The sequence below is a fragment of the Meriones unguiculatus genome, chromosome 4 (genome assembly GCF_030254825.1).
Source record: "Meriones unguiculatus strain TT.TT164.6M chromosome 4, Bangor_MerUng_6.1, whole genome shotgun sequence".
NCBI lineage: Eukaryota > Metazoa > Chordata > Mammalia > Rodentia > Muridae > Meriones > Meriones unguiculatus.
Window position 1 is genome coordinate 86,691,292 of NC_083352.1, and position 21,804 is coordinate 86,713,095.

The window sequence follows — 21,804 nt, forward strand, 5'->3', positions numbered from 1 at the left end:
GTTCATGCATGACCTCTTTTACACCCATGGCCAGGAAGGCCTTGGGGAGCCATCCAAGGGACTGCCTTCCCGCTGTCCTCCCCTCTCTCTCCTCTTGGACACACTTGTGATCCTCACCGTTCTAGGGCTGGGAAAACTGAGGTCTGGGGAGGCTCTTGAGCCATCTAAGTGGGTGTGTGCACTCCACAGCTGGGTAACTCTACCACCCCTCCTCCAACCTCCTGCTGAGGCCTGAGGCTTGGGAGGGGAACTTGCGCCCACCCTTCCCGGGTTTAATGTTGTGTGGAATTCTGTGCCACCGAAGATGTGTCTCTGGAGCCTGGAGCCTGCCGAGGCCCAGAGCAGTGCATGGCATGGCGCGGTACAACACAGTAGGGCAGGCCAGAGATAGTGTCATTCCATTAGAACCCTTCTCAGACCCCATGCAGAGTCCCTCCTCAGCCCAGTCGGGCTGCAGTTGCCAGCCCCATGTTTCCAGGGACTTCTCCCTCTGCTCCCAAGGACCCCCAGTGGGTCAGTGAACCTGAGCACCCAGTGAGTGCACTAGCTCCAGGCGTGTGGGTTGAGCACCTATGTGACCTCAGAAGTAGTTTCTCCCTACTGAGCTGTTTCTTCATCTCGAAGGTGGGTGAGGGTCCAGCAGGGGGGACAGGACAGGACTGCCGGTGGTCCTGTGAGTCACAGATGAGGTGCCTGTGAATGAGAGGCGTTCTGTAGGGCTCCCTGCCTGCTTGCTCTTTGTGATAGCCCCCTGTCACTTATGTCACAGCCACCTATCTATCCCCTGTATATGAAGCCCTTTCAATCACTATGCAGTAGTTACCACTAAGGGCTGTGTGCTGATAGGTGTGTGTTTGTGTGTGTGTGTGTGTCTGTCTGTCTAGGCTCTGCCACTTAATAGACTATGTCGCTTTGTACAAGTGTCTTGTCCCCTCTGTGCCTCAGTGTTTCGGCCTGTGAAATGGGAAGAACAACTACCTGGTCCTGGGGAGGATGCATCCTTCACCGTACCAGTGCAGTACTCGGAACTCGCCAGCTCCCCACCAGCTAAAGCTGCGGGGGTGCCAATGGCAGAAGGCCCAGGGTACAGGTGTACTCTGGGTGTGGCATGTCTGTCCCAGCTGAGAGATGGACACAGCATGTATGCATGGCCTGGTGGGTTTCTACCCTGAATCTGCGGTCCTGTGGCTGTGCTCAGGACACACAACTCGGCCTGTAGGCCTCAGTTTCTGCCTGTATAATGAAACAAGGATGGGGGAAATGTCTGCTTCAGGAGTGTGTGAGGAGCCAGGGTCTTCCACTGAGGAAAGTCCAATCTCTGGCCCAGGCCACTTGAGTATGGGACAAAATCCGTGTCTGGTGGGAGGCATGGCTGGAGTTCCCTGAGGAGCTGGCTAATTCTGTCGCAGGATGGCGAACTATAGATCTGAGAAGGTGACCCTGGCTGAGTAGGATGGAGCCAGGCTGCTCAAGGAGGGGGTCCCTATCCCCCGTGTTGTCATTCAGGGGTCTGCCCTGGTGGCAGCCTGTAGAGGAGGTGGGCTGATTCTCTCCAGGCGACCTCACGAGCCGTCTGGTCCTGAGGACACAGTAAGGGCACTAAGCAGAGGCAGATAGCCCTGAAGCACAGGCCGAGCACACACTTGTGGGAGGGTGTGAGCTGGCCTTTGTAGAGGCCCTGGCCTTGGCCATCTGCTTTCCACCCCCTCAATGTCAGACCACCACAATATGGCCATGGTGGCGTATGTGGCACTCAGGAGGGTTGAGGCATTAGGAGCAGGAATTCAGGGCTAGCCTGGGCTACAGGACCGTGTCTCAAAAGCAAAATCACAGAATGAGAGGGTCACTTGGGTCCTGTGAATCTTGAAGCAGTGGCTAAGGCCTTTGACTGTTGGCCCATCCCCATCTGAGTGCAGGAAGGCATGCCACCCAGGGAGTAGGGAAGGCAGGTCAGTGGGTGTCCTCTCCTGCTTACCCTAGGCCTGGCCTGCACATGGCTGCTGGAGACTCCTCAGGAAACGGGAGCTTGGGTGGAGCCCTATGCCGCAGGTTATGTAACGTTTGGCAGCCTCATCCTTTCTGAGGCCTCCCTCCCCCTCCATGTGGCCGAAGGCTGCCCTTCTGTCTGTGTCCTGGCCCTCAGGGCTCGGCCTCCAGGTTGCTCAGTGTATCATCTGGGCCCTGGCCCTGCTGGCCTTGCTTCCTTCTGCTGTCTTCTCTCTGAGGCTGCCGGGAGATGCTCCAGGCGGGGATGGACTTGAACTCTAGCAGGCAGGCCTCCTTAACTCTGAGCTTTGTCTCTCTGAGTCGGTGTCTCTGAGTTCATTTGTGTAATGACATGGTAACGGAGAGCGTGGCTGTACTCCAGGTGTGGGAGGGAAGCGGTTAGAGCAGGCAGAGGTCCCAGTTGATGAGGAATGAGTCTGGTCAAGAGATGCCGTAACACACACTTAACGTCTAGCATGTGGCCTAAAGGTGCCTAGACAGGGTTACAGAGAGAGTGAGGGTTGGAGGGCATTGGTTAATTCCCCCGGGGAAATCAGAGAGGGCCTCTAGGGAGATGATGTTGGAGCAAAGACTTGAGGAAGTGAGTGTTCACTATCTGGGGGAAGGGTGTTCAGGCAGGGAACAGCCTGTGCAAAGTCCCTGGGGCTGGTGTGGGACCTAGAAAAGCAGACTTAAACCATGCAGAGTGGCAGGACTAGTGATCTGGGGTTGATTTCAGGTGTTAGGGAATGCCGGGAATGTTGGAATCAGGGGTGACATGCCCTGACTGGCAGAGTGGCTGTGCATACATATGACCTGACACCTTGCAGATTTCCTAGTATGCAATAGGTGCTTAGTAATTGCTAACTGTAGTTTGTGTTCATGTCTCCAAAACACCGCTTTCACATGCCTGCCAGCTCGTTGGTGCTGGGGCTATGGCTGGATTTCCCATGGGCTCTAGAAATACAGGGTCTCGCCTGCCCATGGCTCTGCCAGGCTGATGGGCTCCTGTTTCCTCTGAGTGTCCCTGCAACCTGCTGCCTAGTTCCTGTTGCTAAAGATAGACAAAGGAAGGGGATCCCCAGCCACATGCCACAACATCCTCGCACCCGCAGACTGGAGCCTGGGCCTTTTGGGAGGTGCCAAGACCGGGCCCTGCGTGGGCATGGGTGGCAAGGCAGATGTCCCACAAGATCTGAATATAGAACAAGCCTGTGGTGAGAACAGACAGGCATGTGTTTCCTTTTGTCCCAGGATCCAGGTCTCCGGGACAGGGGATGGCACATCTGTACCTTAGGGCCTATGCAACAGTGGAGACAGCAGGCCATTGCCTCAGAGCACAGATATGCTGTTTCCAGGATAGAGTGTCACCAGCCAGGCATAGCAGAACTATTGTCTCTGACCATCTACTGACCTTGGCGTCCTTTTCTGACCTGTGGTCCCCTCTGCCATCTTCAGTCTTCTGAAGAAGATCCTCAGCTGCATTGGTGTCTCCACCTGCCATGCTCCCCTTCTTGCCTAGCCTGTGGCTGTGCCCATGGAGGCTCTGCGCACACTCCCTTTGGATGATGCCAGACTAGAACCAGGGGCGTGATTGAGACCCCGGCTAGGCACCTCAGAAAACACCTTTCTCCCCTCATACTAAACTAGGCTAGCACCATGCTAGATCCAGAATGGCCCCCATGGTGGGGGTAGGGAGGATCCTGGTCAGTTGAAGACCTGTGTATGCTCTGCCCCTGCCTCATGTGCCCAGTTCAGGGAAGCCTCGCTGCTCTGGCCTTCTGCCTACCTTGGTGGAAGGACACAGAAGTCCAGCCTGGAGAGGACTTTGAGGCCTCACACACACACACACACACACACACACACACACACACACACACACGCTGGGAGGGTGAAGCTGGACCCTGAGTTCGAGGAGTAGGAGTAGGTTGGGGGAAGGCAAGGCTGCAGTATGACTCATCCACACCCCAGGGCCTTTGCACATAGGCCTCTCTCACCCAGAGCCTGGATGCTTCCTCTGTACTCAGGACCAGACTCCAGTGTCACTGTCCTATGGAATCCTGATCACCCATCTAGCTTACTTGGCCCTGGACTCTCTCTATCCCCCTGTGGCCCCAAGCAAGCCCCCTAAGTCCCAACTTTAGAATATGTGTTGCTGGCTTTGGAGGGCATTGGCTGTGCTGTGCTTGCTGAGTTATATCCATGGTCCCTCCAGTGTGCACTGTGACACTATGGGCTTCCCATGCAGGCCTGGCTCAGCCTGTACCCAGGGCCCTATGAAACCTTAATGGTAAAAATAGCCCTGGCCTCTGCAGCCACCCGGATGAGCTGAGTGGCGAGAATGCCTGCGTAGCCAGGCAGCCAGGCTCCCTGCCCTCACAGCTGTGACTGGGCTTCCAGTATGGGCCGTCCTCAGCCTTGACCACTACTGTCCTCTCCCAGGAGAAGGAGAGGAATGCACGGAGGAAGAAAAAGAAGACCCCAGCAGCGGCAAGTGAGGAGACAGCCTTCCCACCTGCCGCTGAGGACGAGGAGATGGAGGCTTCAGGCGCAAGTGCCAATGAGGAAGAGCTGGCTGAGGAGGCAGAAGGTGACACACACACACACACACACACACATTTTGTGTCTCTGTCTGGTTTCCTGGGTCAGGCCTAGGGATGACCACATAGGAGTCTGACTAGAACAGTCGTTAGACTGAAGGCTTCTGGCTTTGGCCTCCCCATAGTTCACATGCTTTATCTTAGGGCCTGACCTGACCTCAGGAGGCCAGGCTCCACATCCTCCCAGCATCCTAGGCCAGGCCTTAGGCTGTTGGTGTCAAAGACCTTACCCAGCCATCCCCATGAGCAAGGTGGGCATAGCATGGAGGGGAAGTTGTGGAGACAGAGCCTGCCTACAAGAGTCAGGAGTGACTGTGAGATCCAGTTACTGGCGAGGATCACACATCTACTTAGGAGTAGGGCCAGGCTGCATGAAGCCTCTCTCACCACCTGGGGATTCCTGGGGCAGCAGCAAGGAAGAAGACAGCTAATGTCTCAGACCCAAGCTTGCTGGGCTACAGAGGCTGATGTCCAGGCCAGGGAACACTTGACCTGGGACTTCATTGTATGTTAACAACATGTGTGTTAGCAATGTGTTAACAGACTATTAACTGTGTGTTAACAGTCATGGCCGCCATTTAGCCTCGTCTCTGTCACCACAGCCTGAGGAGGTGGTGGTACCATGTTCACAGAGAAGATTGAGGCATGGAGGAGTCACTCCAGCCTAAGACCTGGTTTGGCAGCTTGGTTATAGCCCTATGCTCTGTGGCCTCCAGAGGAAGGGGCCTGGTGATCTTCCTGTTACTTATTGCCTGAGTCTGTAGAGTGTCTACAGCTCTGTGAGCATGCCCAGTGCACATCATAGGTACCTGGTGGGATGTCTCCTGCCCAGTGCAGAGCAGCATCTGGCCATTCCTTCCCTGCCCAAGCCTAGTACTTAGGGAGAGGCCCAGCCACAGTTACCACAGCCCATGTCCACTCTGAGGACTGCTAGTGTGGATGTGACTGATGTGGGTGGTAGGCACCAACAACCACAGGACTCCAGTGGCCTCAGCCTCCTGTGTCCTCTTGTGGGGTTGCGAGGAGGAAGCCCGGAGGTCAAACCCCACTTGGTGGCCCAGGCAACTTGATGACTTCTGTGTCTCAGTTTCCTCACCTGTCCCTGTGCTTACTGAGCACCCTGATCCTGAGCTCTCTGATGGTCACATGCCCTGTGTGCCCATGGCCAGCTCAGCGCTGGCCTTTAATATTGTTTCTGGGAGAGGTGTCCTGCTCTGGGCTCCAAGGGAGGTGAGAAGCAGGAGAGGCTGGGGACTGACTGAAAAGGCTGGAAGGAAGGCATATGGGCTGAGGGCCTCATTGGTTTGTATCCCTGGCCCTCACCCAGGACACTGTTGACCCTGGACACCCCTTGGCCTTGCCTGGGGGGTCTCCAGTAGGTCACTGTCGGGGGTTGAGCCAGCAGGTCCTGTGGAAGCTGCTGTGGGTCCCCTGCCCTCTGCTGGCCATACCCCCTTCCCTTTTCACTGGACTCGGTATACCAACACCTCAGTTCTGATTCTTCTTTATTTTCCTTCCAGGCTTACAGGCATCTGGGAATGAGGTTCCCAGAGTTGGGGAGTGCAGTGGCCCAGGTAAGAATGTGGCTTGTCAGCCATGTTGGAGTGCTCTTGTGGTCCTTGGGCCTGTACGCTTCCTGTCCAGCTCAGCCTCCATGGAGGTTTAGTTCCCATACTGTGGATGGGAAACTGAAGTTTGAGAGAAGCCCTGAGTCTCCATGAGAGTACCAAAAGATGGGCACAGAGTCAAGTAGAACTCAGATCTTACCTGCAGACCTCAGGTGAAGGCCTGTCTTGAGGCTGTCCTTGGCTAGGCCCTGTAGAGGTCCTGGCCACCTGGGGAGCCCACGGGTTGAGGTCAACCAGTCTATGGACAGCAGGAAGGAGCAGCCAAAATTGCAGGCTGGTCAAGGACAGCAGTAGCCCGGGATGGGTCTGTAAGAGTTTGTGAGGGACAAGGCTCACCCGGATGTGTGGGAGCCTGGGGGCTTTTCCAGTATTCCTTGAGAGTGCTGTCACATCCCATGTAGCAGCTCACCCCCTCTTTCCTCTCACCCTGCATATAGCCGCTGTCAACAACAGCTCTGATACAGAGAGCGTCCCATCCCCACGCTCGGAGGCCACCAAGGACGCTGGGCAAAATGGGCCTAAGCCCACTGGCACTGAAGCATTGCCTGCTGCCACCCAGCCACCCATTCCTCCACCAGAAGAACCCGCAGCACCCCCCGCTGAGCCTTGCCCGGCCCCTGATGCCATTGGCCCACCATCCCCAGTGGCTCCCCCATCACCTGCTGCCACCACCGCACCCCCTGCTGCTGTTGCCAAGGATGAACAAGAAGACCAGGCTGCTGCCGTTCCCCAGACAGAGGACGCCAAGGAGCAGAAGTCTGAGGCTGAGGAACTGGTGATCAATGTGGGAACGACAGAGGAGCCTGAGGCCCCTGAGGAGCCACCCAAGAGTGTGAAGAGTGATCACAAGGAGGAAGCTGAGGAGGAGACTGAAGACAAGGCCAAGGGCCCGGAGGCCATCGAGGCTGTGTCCGAAGCTCCGCATAAGGTGGAAGAGGCTGCAGGTGGAAGCAAGGCCGGCGCCACCAAGGCCTCCAGCTCGGGCATCACCCAGGACAGCGACTCCAGCGCCACCTGCAGTGCAGACGAGGTGGACGAGCCTGAGGGAGGTGACAAGGGCAGGTGAGAGGCACCAGGCAGCCCTTGCTGCCAGCTTCTTGTGTGCTCTGCGAACAGAGGGAACACACTCCATCTGCAAAGACAACACAGGTGGCCCTGCCCACCTCAGAGTCTGTGGCTGGTTTGTGGAGTCAACATGAGACTGAGACCAGAAATAGGGCTGTCTTAGTCACCATGACCAAGGCAGCTCTTAAAAAGAAATTTTTAATTGTGGTCTTGCTTGCAGTTTCAGGGGTTTAGTGCGTATTGTCATGGTGGGAATTGTGGCAGCAGGCATAGTGCTGGAGGAGTAGTTGAGAATTGCTTCCTCATCTACAGGCAGAGAAAGAGAAAGAGCGAAGGGGGGAAGGAGGGGGAGGGAAGTGTGTGTACTGATACTGAGCCTGGCTTGGGCTTTTGAAACCTCAAAGCCTGCCCCTGGTGACACACTTCCTTCAACAAGGTCACAACTCTTAAATCTCCTAATCCTTTCAAATACTGTCACTCCTTGGTGACTAAGAATTCAAATATATGAGCCTGTGGGGGACCTTATTCAGACCACCACCAGGGGGTTCATTCTGGAAGGAGAGAGTGGAAGGAAGGACCCCTTGGAGCAGCGTGGAGCCGAGCTCTGAAGGGGAGGTAGTCGTGGAGGACTGAGGGGAAGAATGAGCCAGCAATGTTGCTGTCCTCCAGCTATGCTGCAGACCAGGTGACTCCAGGTAGCAGAGCAGTGGAGGTGTAAGGTCCACATCCAGGTGTCATGGAGTCACACCGAACCACAGCTTGGGAAGTCCCCACCCAGCATCTTCTACTGCTGATGGTTGTCCGTAGCCCTTGGCTTATAGACATGGCTCTCTAAGTCCCTGCTTCCTTGAAGCATGCTGGTTTCCCAGTGACAGAGGGAGGGCAGGGGAGGGAGAAGAGTACCCAGTTCTTACCTTCTGTGGTAAGGACGGTTGGTGCAAAGGCCCTGAGCATTCAGGACCGCCTCGTGGGCCAGGCTGTTGGGTATGTTCCCAGGGTAGTAAGACACAATGACCAATGCCTGAAAAGGCTAGGCGGTGGCTGAAGGGGTCCAAGTGAGCCAGATTGCTCTAGCGATGGCAGTAAAGATGCCAGCTGTGGGAACAGTGATTGAGCTGATGGCACCCCAGCTTTCTCTCTGAGGTGATACCGGGTCTGTGGGGAGCGTTCTGATTGGCACCCTCCCTGCCCTAGGGGCACACCATGTTTTAGGTGGAACCAATCTGGGCACTTGGGGACAGGCCTGGAAACCTTTCCTGATCACATCTGGGTGGCCCCACCCACCTCTGGGCAGCTGCAGGAGTTGTTTTGTGATGAGGCAGTGTGCTCTGTTTATTTTGACTGCAAACAGCAGAGTCTGTTTTCTCTCCCCTCAAGTCTCTGAAACATTCCGGCAGGGCAAGGGAGGAGACCGTGACCTTCAGACCGGGCCACACAGGGCCTTTCCTTCCCTTTCCCCTCTTGGCTAGTGGATTTGAAATGGATGCTTTGTGGACCTGTGTTCCCCGAGGACTCCACTGGTAGGGCCTACATGACGCAGGTGGACAACAGATGGCCCTGGATAAGCAGAAGCTGGCTAGCGGGTTTCTGAGGTGCCCCCAGCTTCTTGCCTGATGGGCACAGCAGGGAACATTGGGCCCATGGCAGCTTCCATGCCACCAGGGTCTCCTCTGAGATGAGAGATTGCCACAAAGCCACAGGAGGCAGCAGTGTGCTCCTCTGGAGTCTGGGTGATAGTTCATAGGCCGCAGAGCTGGGTGTGGGGGTGCTACCCTGAATACCAGCCCACTCCTCAGACTTCTCCGGGCTCTTGTCAGGCTGCTGCCCTCCGTTCCAGCCAGTAGTGTCCTTCCCTGCCTGGTACTCAGTGGCTCTCCACCTTCCTGCTTGCTGTCTAGCTCCTAGGCTGGGACTCAGGACACCTGCCCCGTCAGGCCTTGTGGGACCGACACTCCCCTGCCCCGAGGCCCGCCTGTGCACTCAGTGAGCGGCTAGACTTCCTGGCTGAAAGCTTACTGCAGGCCTTTGACCAGCTACACCATGGGGGCCAGGAATGCCAGGTGAAGGGTGTCAGCAAGGCAGCAACCAAGCTGCTGTCTAGGAACTTGGGGTGATCCCATTCAGCCTCACTCAGGCCATTCTGGGAAGCTGCTGCTGCTGCTGCGCCCAGGGAAGCTTACTTGGCCTAGAGTTTGCTAGGAGACTTGAATTGCAGCCCCACCTCACTTCCAGAGTAGGGACCTGGTGCTTTCCAGCAGGGCTGGACCTTGGGAAAGCACCTCACACCCCCTCTCCCAACCAAGCTAGTTTCCTCCCTGTAGTGGGTAAAGACATCCCCACAGAGTTGTTTGGTGATCATAACCACAACCGGGGCCAGGTACACTGCCCTGGGCAGCATGTGTTGGGCAGGCCCCTAGAGATAATAGTGGCAGGACCAGCAGGGCCCAGATTCCCAAGCACGCCGGCACTGGAGGGAAGAAAGACTCATAGTTCGTGACCCATGTGAATGTATGTGTGACTCAAAGGAGGTAACACTTGAAGATGCTCATTGCTCTTTGTGTGAAGTGGGGCCGGGGAAGCCCTCTGAGCAAGGGAAGGACCAGCACGAAGACCCTGGGCCATCTGAGCTTATATTCAGTGGTTCTCACAGCTCTGTGGCAGGGAGTGACGTGACCAAAGGGGTTTTTGTCTTGGGTCCCTGTGAAGGCTGGAGATCATTGAAGCTGTATTCTTTATTTATTTGTTTATTTGTTTGTTTATTTATTTATTATTTTGTTTTCTTTTTTTATATTTTTAATTTTTTTTTACATTTGTTACAATTTATTCACTTTGTACCCCTCTCAGTCCCCTTTCCCTTTCTCTTCTCCCATGCCCCTCCCCCAGTCCACTGATAGGAGAGGTCCTCCTCCCCTTCCATCTGACCCTAGCCTGTCAGGTCTCATCAGGACTGTGTGCATTGTCTTCCTCTGTGGCCTGGTAAGGCTCCCCGCCCCCCACTCCCTCCACCCTCCCCATTGAGGAATGGATACAGAAATTGTGGTACACAATGGAATACTACTCAGCAGTTATTTTTTATTATATGCCTGTGTATGAGTATGTGCATGTGAATGCTGGTGCCTGAAGAGGCCAGAGGCCATGTGATCCTCTGGAGAACGAGTTACAGGTGGTTGTAAGATCCTAGCATAGGTTCTTAGAATCAAACTTCCTCTTCTGCAAGAGCAGTAGACCACTGAGCCATCTCTCCCACCCGTTTGTTTATGTGTGTTTTTATGCACCTGCCTCAGTGTACTTGTGCCACATCCATGACCACAGAGACCTGAGGAAGGCCAGAGGAGGGCATCGGATCTTCTGGTACTGAGCCACCTTAACGGGTGCTGGGAACCAAAACTGGGTCTCTGCTCTTTACCAGTGAGCCATCACTACAGCTCTGGGGTACCCTTCCAGCTTTAGGTCTGCCTGGAGATAATGGGGAAACTGAGGCATGTGGTCCCTGCCAAGAAGGCCTCAGCTCCCAGGCTTGTGTCCCCATGTACTAGAAATGAAATTTGAATCTCTGCAAAAATACATTTGCACAGATGCAGAAGTCTAGGTTTTAGCACCAAAGCTTGCTGCTGTTTTCTGCTTCTTTACGGATGGGGCCAGGGTGCTCCCAGGATTATACTGTCGCAGCAGGGGCCCCCTTCCTCTTGGTGGCTCTAGAGAGCTGCGACTTACAGTAGTGAGTGTGCCACGTGGAGCACAGTCTTGTGACATTGGATGTGCGTCTCACGGCATCACTACAGACCATGCCGTCGTCCCCAGGAGACCATCTGGGGTGTCCAGTGATCCAGTCCAGTGTCCTGTGAAGGGAGTGGGGCATGTGGCCTCTCTTGATTAGCAGTGTGTTGTGGGATGAGAGTCAGGGCCCGGTGACTTGGATGGCAGCCCCCTTGCCCTGTGTGTTCTTTGAGCATCAGTCTGTGGGTATCTGCGTGCCTTGAGCGGTCTGTGGGGACACTTGGGAGTGGTTTCTCTGTGGTGTGCATCTTCATTTCTTTGGAGTATGGTTCGGCTGAACTTGCATTTAGCGGGGGACGCCTTGTTTTGTTCTTGATGTTTCGTAACATACATAGTGAGTAACATGTAACCTGCGTAAGTGGGCCTCTCTGTGATGCCCAGGCTACCTTGAACTTGTAGACTCTTTCTGCCCAGACTCACCAGCACTGGGTTGATGATAGGTGTCATGCTGCCACATCCAGCCTGGGTATGACCTTTTGAAGAGTTTTCTGTGTCGTATTTTATTTCAATATAAGTTTACCAACGCCGGCCACTAAAATGGCTAGGAGCAGCCAGGTGAGGTGGCACACGCCTTTAGTCCCAGCACTCAGGAGGCTGAGGCCAGCAGATCTCTTGAATTTAAGGCCAGCCCGGTCTACAAAGGGAATTCCTGGACAGCCAAGGCTCCACAGAGAAACCCTGTGTCAGAAAACTAAAAAGAGAAAAGAAAGGAAAGGAAAGAAATGACCGGGAGCAGGTAAATGAGGGCTATCTGGGCATTCTGCTAAAGCCCAGGGTAGAGGGGGTGGCCAGACGGAACAGGGATCAAGTGAAATCTGTTGAGAACAGCAACAAAGGCATCCCTGCCATGGGTGTGGACAGGTGGGACAGGAGGGATGTAGGAGTCAGGGTGACCTGTTCTTCCTGTCCCCCCGGATTGCCTCAGGCAACTTCAGCAGGCGTCATCCTGTCTGTCTGCTCTCCCCGCTTGGCTGAGCGTGTGGCAGATGCGGGCAGCAGGCTGCAACCCTCAGGGCCTGTCGCATGCGTGCTCCTGTCACAGCAGAGTCCGTGCCCTTCCGTCTGCTGAAGGAGGCATGCGCTCTTCTCTGTCCCCTGTGGCTCTAACCGCATCCTAGCTGTCAGCAGTTCTCACCCCGAAGGCTGAAGTTCTGGCTTACATGTCGTTGTGTGGTTGAGCCAGGATGATCTCAGTATGCAGGGGCACATAGCCCCTGATGGTTTCAGGGAGTCACTCTAGACTTGTCCTGTTCAAATTCTAGGGCTGTAGCCCATAGCTCAGACCCCATCACTGAGGTCATAAGACTTGCCTACCCCCCCAGGATGGAACTGAGCCCACTATCATACTTGGGCCCAGCGCACACAGGCTTGAGTTGGTAGAGTCATAGGCCCGGTTCCAGGGCCCAGCCTGTTCTGGGTTTAGGATGAGAATAATCTCCAAGGAGAATCTCTCATCCCTCCGCCCTGATCCGGTTGAGTTTGTGGCCTTCCGGCCACTCCCTGAGGGCCCACACGGCCTAGACGCCCAGTTCGTGCTTTTCAGCTGTCTTCTCTGCCCTGGGGCCATCTTGGAGCCGTGGCTTGTGTGGGCCAGTGGAGTGCTGCTACCCAGCAGAGTTTGTTGGCTGGGGCATTTGGACTTTGCTAAGGGCCTTCCTGGTGGGCTCCACCATCCAGGGCTTGAAGGAGAAGCCATGGAGGCAGGACAGCCCCAGCCCCCTTTCCCAGGAAGGCCCTCCAAGTGCCTGTGGCTGATGCTGCAGCCTGACCTAACGCTTGTCCCTCCCCAGGCTGCTGTCACCAAGGCCCAGCCTCCTTACCCCAGCCGGCGATCCCCGGGCTAGTACCTCGCCCCAGAAGCCACTGGACCTGAAGCAGCTGAAGCAACGAGCGGCCGCCATCCCCCCCATCGTGAGTGAACCCTGCTCCGGCAGCCTACTTTGACCTTGACTTCCTGTGTGCTCAGTATTTGGGGCAGGAGCTTCACCTGCGGAGGGAGGCTCTTCTCCAGGCCAGTGGTTCCCAGAGATGGAGATGTGTATACAGGACTGGTGATAGGGTCGGAAGGCTGGGAGGGGTTGGGAGATCGGGAAGGCTGCTCTGAGAAGTTGCTCTCCAGAGGTTACCCCCCATACCCCAGACCAGGCAGCCGTGGCCGGCAAGCCTCCAGACCCACCAACACCTCAGCCAACTAATGTCTGGGCCCTGTGAGGTCTGTCTTTGGAGCCTTTGGGAGCTCCCCATTTTCCAAGGACACTTGGCTGGTTATAATTTCTTCGGCCATTTCCCGTTTGAGATTTAGGCTTGGCCTTCCCGTTGAAGGCAGTTCACGGAGGTCCGAACTGACCTGTCTGTCAGGCTTAAGTGTTGGACATGTGTGTCTGGCCTCAGTGCTAGCCCCAAAGTCCACATGGCCACTTCTTACCCTGATACCAGTGATGTGAGCTATGCTGGGTGGAGTGAGCAACTGCAGGTCCCAGCCCCACCTGGCTCTGGGTGGCTGAGACAGGTCCATCTTTGGTGGTGGTGACCCCGATGTGTTTTGTTTGACCCTTTGTGCCTCCACATAGGGTGTTTAGGGGAGATGTGGCTGTCTTTCTATACCTGGGTTTCATGCAGGCCACACATGGCCACTCCCCAACCTGCCAACTTCTGACATGGGGCCAGGATGCTTATACCCGCCCTATGCCCTCAGCAGGTCACCAAGGTCCATGAACCCCCCCGGGAGGACACAGTGCCCCCAAAGCCAGCTCCCCCTGTGCCTCCACCCACGCAGCACCTACAGCCAGAGAGTGACGTGTCTCAGCAGTCGGGAGGAAGTCCACGTGGCAAGAGCCGGAGCCCAGTGCCTCCCGCTGAGAAAGACGGTGAGTGTTGGGCACAGTGCAGCGGCGAAAGTGAAGGACACTCTCTGCTGAGCGCCTGTGACGGGGCGCGGCCACAAAGCTCTGGAAGTAGCTTGGGCTGGGAGCAGTCTAGTGCTGGTGACTCCTGGTGTGTGCACGTGTACACACACATGTGTTCATGTAAACATATGTGTACCCCGCTTCTTTGGTGTGAATCAGGTCATATGTGACCTTGGGACTCCCTGGGGGGACAGTGCAGATCTCTGTCCTGGAACAAGAGCAGGGCTGACCTGAGCTGGACTGGCTAGGCACTCCCTGGCTAACATATGCCTGCCCTCTGTCCACACCCCTTCATTGTCAGCACATGCAGGCATCAGGCAGCATCTGCCAGGTCCCTGTGGTATGTGCACTAGCTTTGTCAGAGGGAGGTAAGGGCCCTGGCTAAGCTAGCGGTGGCAGGCATGAGAAACAGACGGGTCAGGACGGGTGCAAGGCGGTCTGTGGCTGTGTGTCCAGCAAAGATCTGGCGAGGCGGGGGTGGGGGATGACAGAAAAAGACCCCTCAGGGCTCTAGAGTGGGAGAGGAGGTCAAAGAGGGAAATGGGGACTATGTTGTGTAGCTTTGAGTGACAGTGCTGGGGGAGGGGCATGTCATCTGATTAGGGTCTTGGGAAAAATCAGTGTCTGACTCTTGTTGAGAAAGAACAGAAGGGAGTAGGGCAGGGGTGGGAGGCGGGCTGAGGCGCTCCTCCCAGCAGCCCTAGGGTAGCCTGGACTTAACAGGTGGCCTTGGAATGGGGAGGAAGGAGGAGGCTCAGCCAGCAGGACATAGTAATGGCCCCTGGGGGACAAGGACAGGGGTGTCCTGTTGGAGCTGGGGCTGGGCCGCACTACAGTGAGGGGTGGGCTGTAAGAGGCCAGGTGTGGTCTAGAACACAGTGTGCTGTGAGGAGCCAGCACCAGTCAAGATGACAGCCTGGGGTGGAAGTAAGGGGTGGGGCAGAGGCGCTAGTCTGGCCCAGGCCAGGCAGCTGTGGCACAGCAGGCCTGGAGCCACCCAGGGCTAGCCAGGTCCTGCTGAGTTGGGCCCTAGGCCCTGGTCCCTGGGAAAAGAGCCAGCAGTCCATGGTCCCTGAGGCTGGTTCGGGGCCCATCCATGTGGCCAGTGCTGCCTTGTTTCCTAGACTCCTCCCTGGGGAACCTTGCACCTGGCGGCAGGCTCTGTCTCTCACGTGGTCTGGCCACAGCTCTGTTCCCCAGGGGACACATGAACCCAGCATGCAGGAAGCCAGTCTTCTCTGTCCTGGCTCCAACAGGGAGCCTCCAGGCCAAGCAGGTCCCCTGGGATCCCCAGGCCCGGCTGGAGGAACAGGTTGTCCATCCTGGCTCCTAGCCACCTGCCTGTATTGGCTGAGTCTGACCCCATTTCCTTTCAGCCTGAGACTTCCTCTCTGTCCCCCCGCCCCGCTCTCCACAGAGCCAAGCTTGATGGGGCAGCCAAGGTGCACACAGGGCCAGGGCACCAGGTGTTTGGACTTCCTGGTTCAAAGCAAGCCCTGTAGGTTGAGAATGTGAATGCCATGCTGGTTACTTCTGTGGGCCACCGCCTCTCCAGGGATTAGTTCAAAGGGAGTTTGGTCTTTCCTGAGGGAGAGGTGTGGACTGTAACAGTCAGGCCTTTGCTCCTACCACAACTGGCCTTCAGGACAACCCAGGGCTATGTGGACATAGCCCAGGAGACAGCTACCAGTCACTTCCTGTTCCAAGGCCAGGCCGCTATCCTTCGTAATTTCTGGGTGGGTTGTGACCCCAGAACGTATCCAGCCAAAGTTTGCAGCTAAGGTGAGAGCTCACGAAGCCTGGATGAGTGGCGCCCTGCCCCTGGGCAGCCAGGGCCTGAGAGTCACAGTGTATTTAGGCTGTGTGGCCACAAGCACGGCCCATGGGCTGCAGCCAGCTGCCCGAGTTCTCAGATCTGCCCCACACTCAGCAGCTGGGGCCTCGGTGTTCACATCAGGAGGGCGAAGGAATAAACTGTCCGTGACATCCAGGAGAGTGCTACCTTTTGCTGTTGTTTATGGCCACGTGGGCTCCAGTCCAGACATGGCAGGTGACGGAGGAGCCCTCATCTAATGGGTCTGGTTACCGTCCTCCGTATGTACCCATACAGGCCCATCAAGGCCTGGCTGGAGCTCAGCCCGGTGACTGGCATGTAGTAGATGGCTGGAACACCGACTGCCTCTGTCCCAGTCGCCTGGAGCGGCTGCTCTAGCCACACCCGTTGCCACAGCATGCAGTCACAGTGACCAACAAGCCTGACCCGCCATTCTTGGTCCTGGACACCCAGCTGGCAGCATTCTGTGAGGAACTATGAGCCAAAGATTAGCCCTCTGACACATAGCCTCTGTTGTGCCTGTCCCTGTGGGTTCTGCCATGAGCTAATCCTGTTCTAAGCAAGCATGATGGGGACATCGCAGCACGCCTTCACTGCCATATCCCAGTGCCCCTCCTGTCAGGGTCCTGCCATAGCTGGCCAGTGGGGCTGCAGGGTACCGGAATGGTAGAGCACTCTGTGACTGTACTCCTTATCCCTCTTTCAGCAGAGAAACCCTCATTCTTTCCAGCCTTCCCACCGGAGGGCCCGAAGCTACCTACTGAGCCCCCACGCTGGACATCAGGCCTACCCTTCCCCATCCCTCCACGGGAGGTGATCAAGACTTCCCCACACGCCCCAGACCCCTCTGCCTTCTCCTACACACCTCCTGGTGAGTGGACTCCACACTGATGAGGTCTATGCAGTCAGTGGGCAACCAGCTCTTTGTGCTGGCGCAGGACTGCAGGGTGAAGAGTCCTGGCCGGATGAGACCTTGGCTGGAGGTTTGGCCTGCTCAGCACTGGGAAGCTGGGGACCTCCTGAGACTTGGGGAAGCTACCACACCACCTGCAGTGGCCATAGGGAGCCATGGGAGGTACTTGAGCTGGCAAGGGGGAGGCCTAGCATGGGAGATAGTTTCCACCAGTGACTAAGAAGATGGGCATTAGAGGAAGGGGTGGGCAGCCTTGGTGGACAGATGCTGTGACACTGTTTTTTGGTAGTCCCCTAGGTTTTCTTTTCTTTTTCTTTCTTTTTTTTGTTTTCTTTTGTTTTTGGTTTTTCAAGACAGGGTTTCTCTTGTGTAGCCTTGGCTGTCCTAGACTCACATTGTAGACCAGGCTGGCCTCGAACTCACAGAGATCCGCCTGCCTCTGCCTCCCTAAGTGCTGGGATTACAGGTGTGTGCCACCACACCCAGCTGTTTTTCTGTTCCTGATGGTCCTTCACCACCATTAAAAGTATCTGAGCCAGGGGCCAACCAAGATCAACGTCAGCAGGGGCTGGCCCAGGCAGAGCTGACCCTGAAGGTTACATGTACTGAGGGAGTTTGGAGAGCTGGGAAGGGCGTGCCAGGCAGAAGGAACAGTTCGTGCAAAGGTCCAGAAGCAAGAAAGAGTAGGGACGGTTGAGGCACCAGGTCAAACTGTCACAACAGAAGATTACTACCCAGCTAGTCCAGGGATCCCCGGTCACATGCCACTGAAATCCAGGCCCAGAGGTGACTCTCCTGAAGCAGTAGGGCGCCATCGCAGACTCAGAGCAGACGGGAATGGCCCGCTGTCTTTGGAGCGGACTTGTTTGGAGGTTCTAGCAGGGACTGAAGACTGGTTGCCCTCTTTGAGCGTGCAGCTTCAGGAGGGACACACGTGGAGCGGTGAGGGAGGAGAGGGATACCCGCTAGCCAGCTGAATCAACCCTGGCAATCAATGGGGTGACAGATGTCACAGCCAGATCACCCTCATATCTGCTGACTGTGGGAAAGACCCTTTTGGCCCCTGTAAGGAGAGTAGAATCCTAGGAGGAAGTGAAAATGGGGGCACTGGCTTAGAGGCGTGGATGTGGATTGGGGAACGATGGTGCAGGGGTGGAAGAAGGGTCCAGGACTGTGGGGTTCCTGTAGGGCTCAGGTCACTGACGCAGGGATGTGCAAAGGAACCCCAAATACACACTTACTGTTTCCTTGCAGGCCACCCACTGCCTCTGGGCCTCCACGATAGTGCCCGTCCCGTCCTGCCACGCCCCCCCATCTCTAACCCCCCACCCCTCATCTCCTCCGCCAAGCATCCCGGCGTACTGGAGAGGCAGCTGGGTGCCATCTCCCAGGTGAGTGCCTCTTAGGCTGGGTCTCCCCCTGACGGGAAACCTTTTGAGCCATGGGATGTTTCCGGCGGTGGTGCTGGGTGAGAGCTGGCTGGACTCACCCCTGCTACCTGGGATCAGCCCATGGGCCTGTGTGGATCACGGGCTGTCTGGATCACAGGCTGTGCATTCTACTGTGTGGCCTCAGGCGAGTGACTCAACAGCATCTCTAGGTCTCAGTTCACCCTCGGTTAGGTGGGAGGGTGGGGAGCTGTCGACGAGGCAGGCTGTCGAGTGTCATGTGGTGAGCCGTTGGTCACCTCCACAGCCTACCTGCCCTGCCACTTTGTGTATGCAAAGCATTCACACACTGTGTTCTTTCCACGGGCACCAGCCTTGAGCAGGTATCAGCCTGTTCACAGTCCTGCGGGTGAGAGGGCCAGCAGCCCCCTTTGACCTGCATATCCTAAGGTCCCTGTGCCGAGTCTGGCTCTGATCTGTTCACTTGCCTTAGCAGGGAATGTCAGTGCAGCTTCGAGTGCCCCACTCAGAGCATGCCAAGGCCCCCATGGGCCCTCTCACCATGGGGCTGCCTCTTGCTGTGGACCCTAAGAAATTGGGTGAGTGCTCGTGACCTTTGCTTCCTGTGACCTATGCTGAGGGGTGGCGGGTGGCCTTGGCCCTGGGAACCCAGTATGAGGCTCAGCCTGAGACCTCTGTGCGTCCTCTCTCCCACCCTAGCCCCCTTCAGTGGAGTGAAGCAGGAGCAGTTGTCCCCGAGGGGCCAGGCTGGGCCACCCGAGAGTCTGGGAGTGCCCCCTGCTCAGGAGACCTCTGTGTTGAGAGGTAAGTGGGCCGCCCTCACCTGCCAGAGAGTCTGAAAGCCCACTTCACGGCTGTCTCCTCCTGTTCTGACACCAAGAGGGGCAGTTCGGTGGCTTTCAGACTTGGGGCCCTAAGAGCTGTATCTTATGCCTTTCAGGGACAGCACTGGGTTCCACCGCCAGCGGAAGCATCACCAAGGGCCTCCCTAGCACCCGGGCTGCAGACGGCCCCAGCTACCGCGGCTCTATTACCCACGTAGGTGCCGGGGCTGGGGTAGAACAGGCAAACGGGGATGTTTGGGATGGGATGAGATGACTTACAAGGAGACCAGGTATGATGAGCTGAACGGTCACTGCCATGTGGAGGCAGGCCTGGGTGATAAAGAGAACAAGTGTCATGTGTCAGACAGTTAGGTGTGGCAGAGACCAACCACACAGAGGGATAGCCAGGCCGAGTAACCAGACTGTGAGAAGCCACAGGTGAATAAAGTGCCTGGGCTGGGAAAGTCACCAAGGCCAGGAAGACGGAAGTGTGATGTGTTAGCAGGGGGTGGCTCCTGGCATATCCCCAGCCAGGTAAGCGTGAGCCAGTGCTAGGTGCCAGGCTTGATACCACCGTGTGGCCAAATACACACCTCAGAGGACTTCCAGCCATAGGGCCGACCACCACAGTGTCCTCTTGACTCTGTGGGGGACAAACTTTCATGCCCCAGGCTTCCCCTGAAGTCTGTTTGGAAACCCTGGGCTTTTGAAGGCAAAGAGCAAAAAAAACAGAGAGTGAAAATTCAGGTATCTTCTGGCGGCGCAGCCCTCCCTGACTCAGTTTCCTCTCAAACAGAAAGATTCCTGCCAGGAGAGTTATTCCAAGGAGTTCATAGGGTGTGAGATCAGCCTGTAGAGCTGTGGGGGCCAGGTGCTGAGGGACGCCTGCTCTCAAAGGCTGGGTGTCCCTTTTCAATGATGGGACTTGTGAAGAGTGAGGTCTGGGGCCTCTCTCTGGGATAGTGACACAGGCGTTGATGAGACCCATGTGGGTGGCAGGTGGAGGCCACACACCCCAGTGTTGTCTAGCTGCCCTGGAGCCCAAGGCCATGCAGCTCTTGCTCAGCTCCCAGGATTACAGTCAGCACTTGGAGCAGGCTGTGAGTGGGCCACGGTGGCTTCCTATGATCTTTGGATTTTGTCCAGCAGGCTAGGCAGAGCAGAGCCGTGGCCTGGCTACATTTCTGTCCTCAGAGGCCGGTCCCTCCAAGCTTGGAGCCCCCACACAGCAGTGCCTCCCTTCACCCAGATCCTGTCTGAACTTTCTTCTTACCATATATCTGGCCTGGCAAGCAACCATCAGCTACTTCAGAAGGCTTTTCCTGACACACCCAGAGTCTGTCCCATGGGGACCGTTCAGCAGAGCAGACCACTCAGACAAAGCCTGGTGCACAACACTGAATCTGCTCCTGAGAAGAGAGAGCTCAGGATTTGGGGCCGCCTTGTTGGGGGCCTCCGTCGAGTCAGAGTCCTCCCTACATAGATGTGTGTAAAGTAACTCTCAGAAAAGCGAGGCAACTTGGGGTGACCCTGCCTTTTATCCCCCGTGGTGTGGCCCCACTCACACTCACAGAAGTCACCTAAGTTGTCAGTTTGACACCGTACCTGGTGGAGAGCTTACCCTCTCCAAATCAGTGTTATTTAGTTGGTCAAACTTGTCCCCAGGGACATGGGGTGGCATGTAGGGATAGGTTTGGTAATTACAGTGGACAGAGATGGAGGGGCATGAGTCCATAGCAGATGGCAATTCCAGACCAGGAGAGGACCCTGGGTGATCATGACTGCTCTGTACCTCAGTTTCCCTATCTGAAGTAGATAGAGTAATAACATCCAGCCTGATGTGGTGGCTCAGGCCTGTAGTCCCAGCACTTGGAAGGCTGAGGCAGGAGGATGGTGAGTTGCAGGCTAACCTGAACTATAGAGTGAGAGACCCTGTCTCTGTGAAGCAGTATAATACTATTCTTGCTGTGTGTTCGCAGCAGCGCTGGCACTGGGAAGCCAAGCTGAGTGACAGTGGCCACAGTGCTGAGTGAGGTTAAGTCTGGGTGGCAGAGGACCAGGTGATGTGTGATGAGAGTCACCACAGATCTGGATGCTAACCCCTCCACCCCTGCAGGGCACGCCAGCGGACGTCCTCTACAAGGGTACCATCAGCAGGATTGTCGGTGAGGACAGCCCAAGTCGCCTTGACCGGGCACGGGAGGACACCCTGCCCAAGGGCCATGTCATCTACGAGGGCAAGAAGGGCCACGTCCTGTCATATGAGGGTGAGTACAGATCACAGACAACCAAGAAGCACCAGCAGTAGGAGCTGGCTGCGCCGGCCCCCCCTTTTGCCATTCCCATGTTCTCTGTTGTCCAGACAGACTTAGCAAGAATGCTGGTAGCAACCTCATTCCTAGGCTGAGGCACAGCAAAGACACACCACACAGGGCCTCCCTGCCAGCTCAGGAGGCCAACGTGGGGTGTGTTGGGAACCCCTTGTTGATTAGGAGTCATGAAGACTGGACTGCAACACGTGTCCCCAGACAGTCGTACACTTGGCTGAGGATGGGGGGGAGGGGGCTCCTCTGGCCAGGGGCCTTTGGAGTTGGTGCTGTGGTGGCCTCAGCAGGTTGAGGCCTGGGCCAGGGTTCCGCCCACTTTACAGATGGGGAGGTAGAGATACTCCTCTCTAGAGACAGGCAGAGCTAAAGTGATACCAGGAAGCAGCCTGGGAACGACTTATTTTCCTGCAGGCGTGCAACCCAGCAGAGGACAGGGCTGGCCTTCGTGGCTTCCCCCTTGGGAAAGTTCGGGGAAGCTTTGAGTGCCATGACAGGAAAGGTCTGTGGTATATCCAAGATGCCGTCTCTCTGGCTA

At 56.3% G+C, this 21,804-nt stretch overlaps 1 protein-coding gene across 26 annotated transcripts in view; it reads left to right on the top strand.

Annotated features, from left to right (window-relative positions):
- The window catches only part of Ncor2 (nuclear receptor corepressor 2), a 159,804-nt gene that overhangs the window by 119,585 nt on the left and 18,415 nt on the right, over positions 1-21,804 (top strand). For 16 of the 26 annotated variants that reach the window (XM_060382319.1, XM_060382326.1, XM_060382329.1 and 13 more), the window contains 11 exons: positions 4,429-4,576; positions 6,107-6,160; positions 6,652-7,276; positions 12,847-12,967; positions 13,752-13,923; positions 16,503-16,667; positions 17,964-18,100; positions 18,591-18,696; positions 18,818-18,922; positions 19,059-19,156; positions 21,059-21,209. In XM_060382319.1, the coding sequence (XP_060238302.1) occupies positions 4,429-4,576; positions 6,107-6,160; positions 6,652-7,276; positions 12,847-12,967; positions 13,752-13,923; positions 16,503-16,667; positions 17,964-18,100; positions 18,591-18,696; positions 18,818-18,922; positions 19,059-19,156; positions 21,059-21,209 (1,882 nt within the window). The remainder of the gene's footprint in view (positions 1-4,428; positions 4,577-6,106; positions 6,161-6,651; positions 7,277-12,846; positions 12,968-13,751; positions 13,924-16,502; positions 16,668-17,963; positions 18,101-18,590; positions 18,697-18,817; positions 18,923-19,058; positions 19,157-21,058; positions 21,210-21,804) is intronic. The other 10 variants (XM_060382314.1, XM_060382325.1, XM_060382331.1 and 7 more) reach the window with 4 other exon arrangements.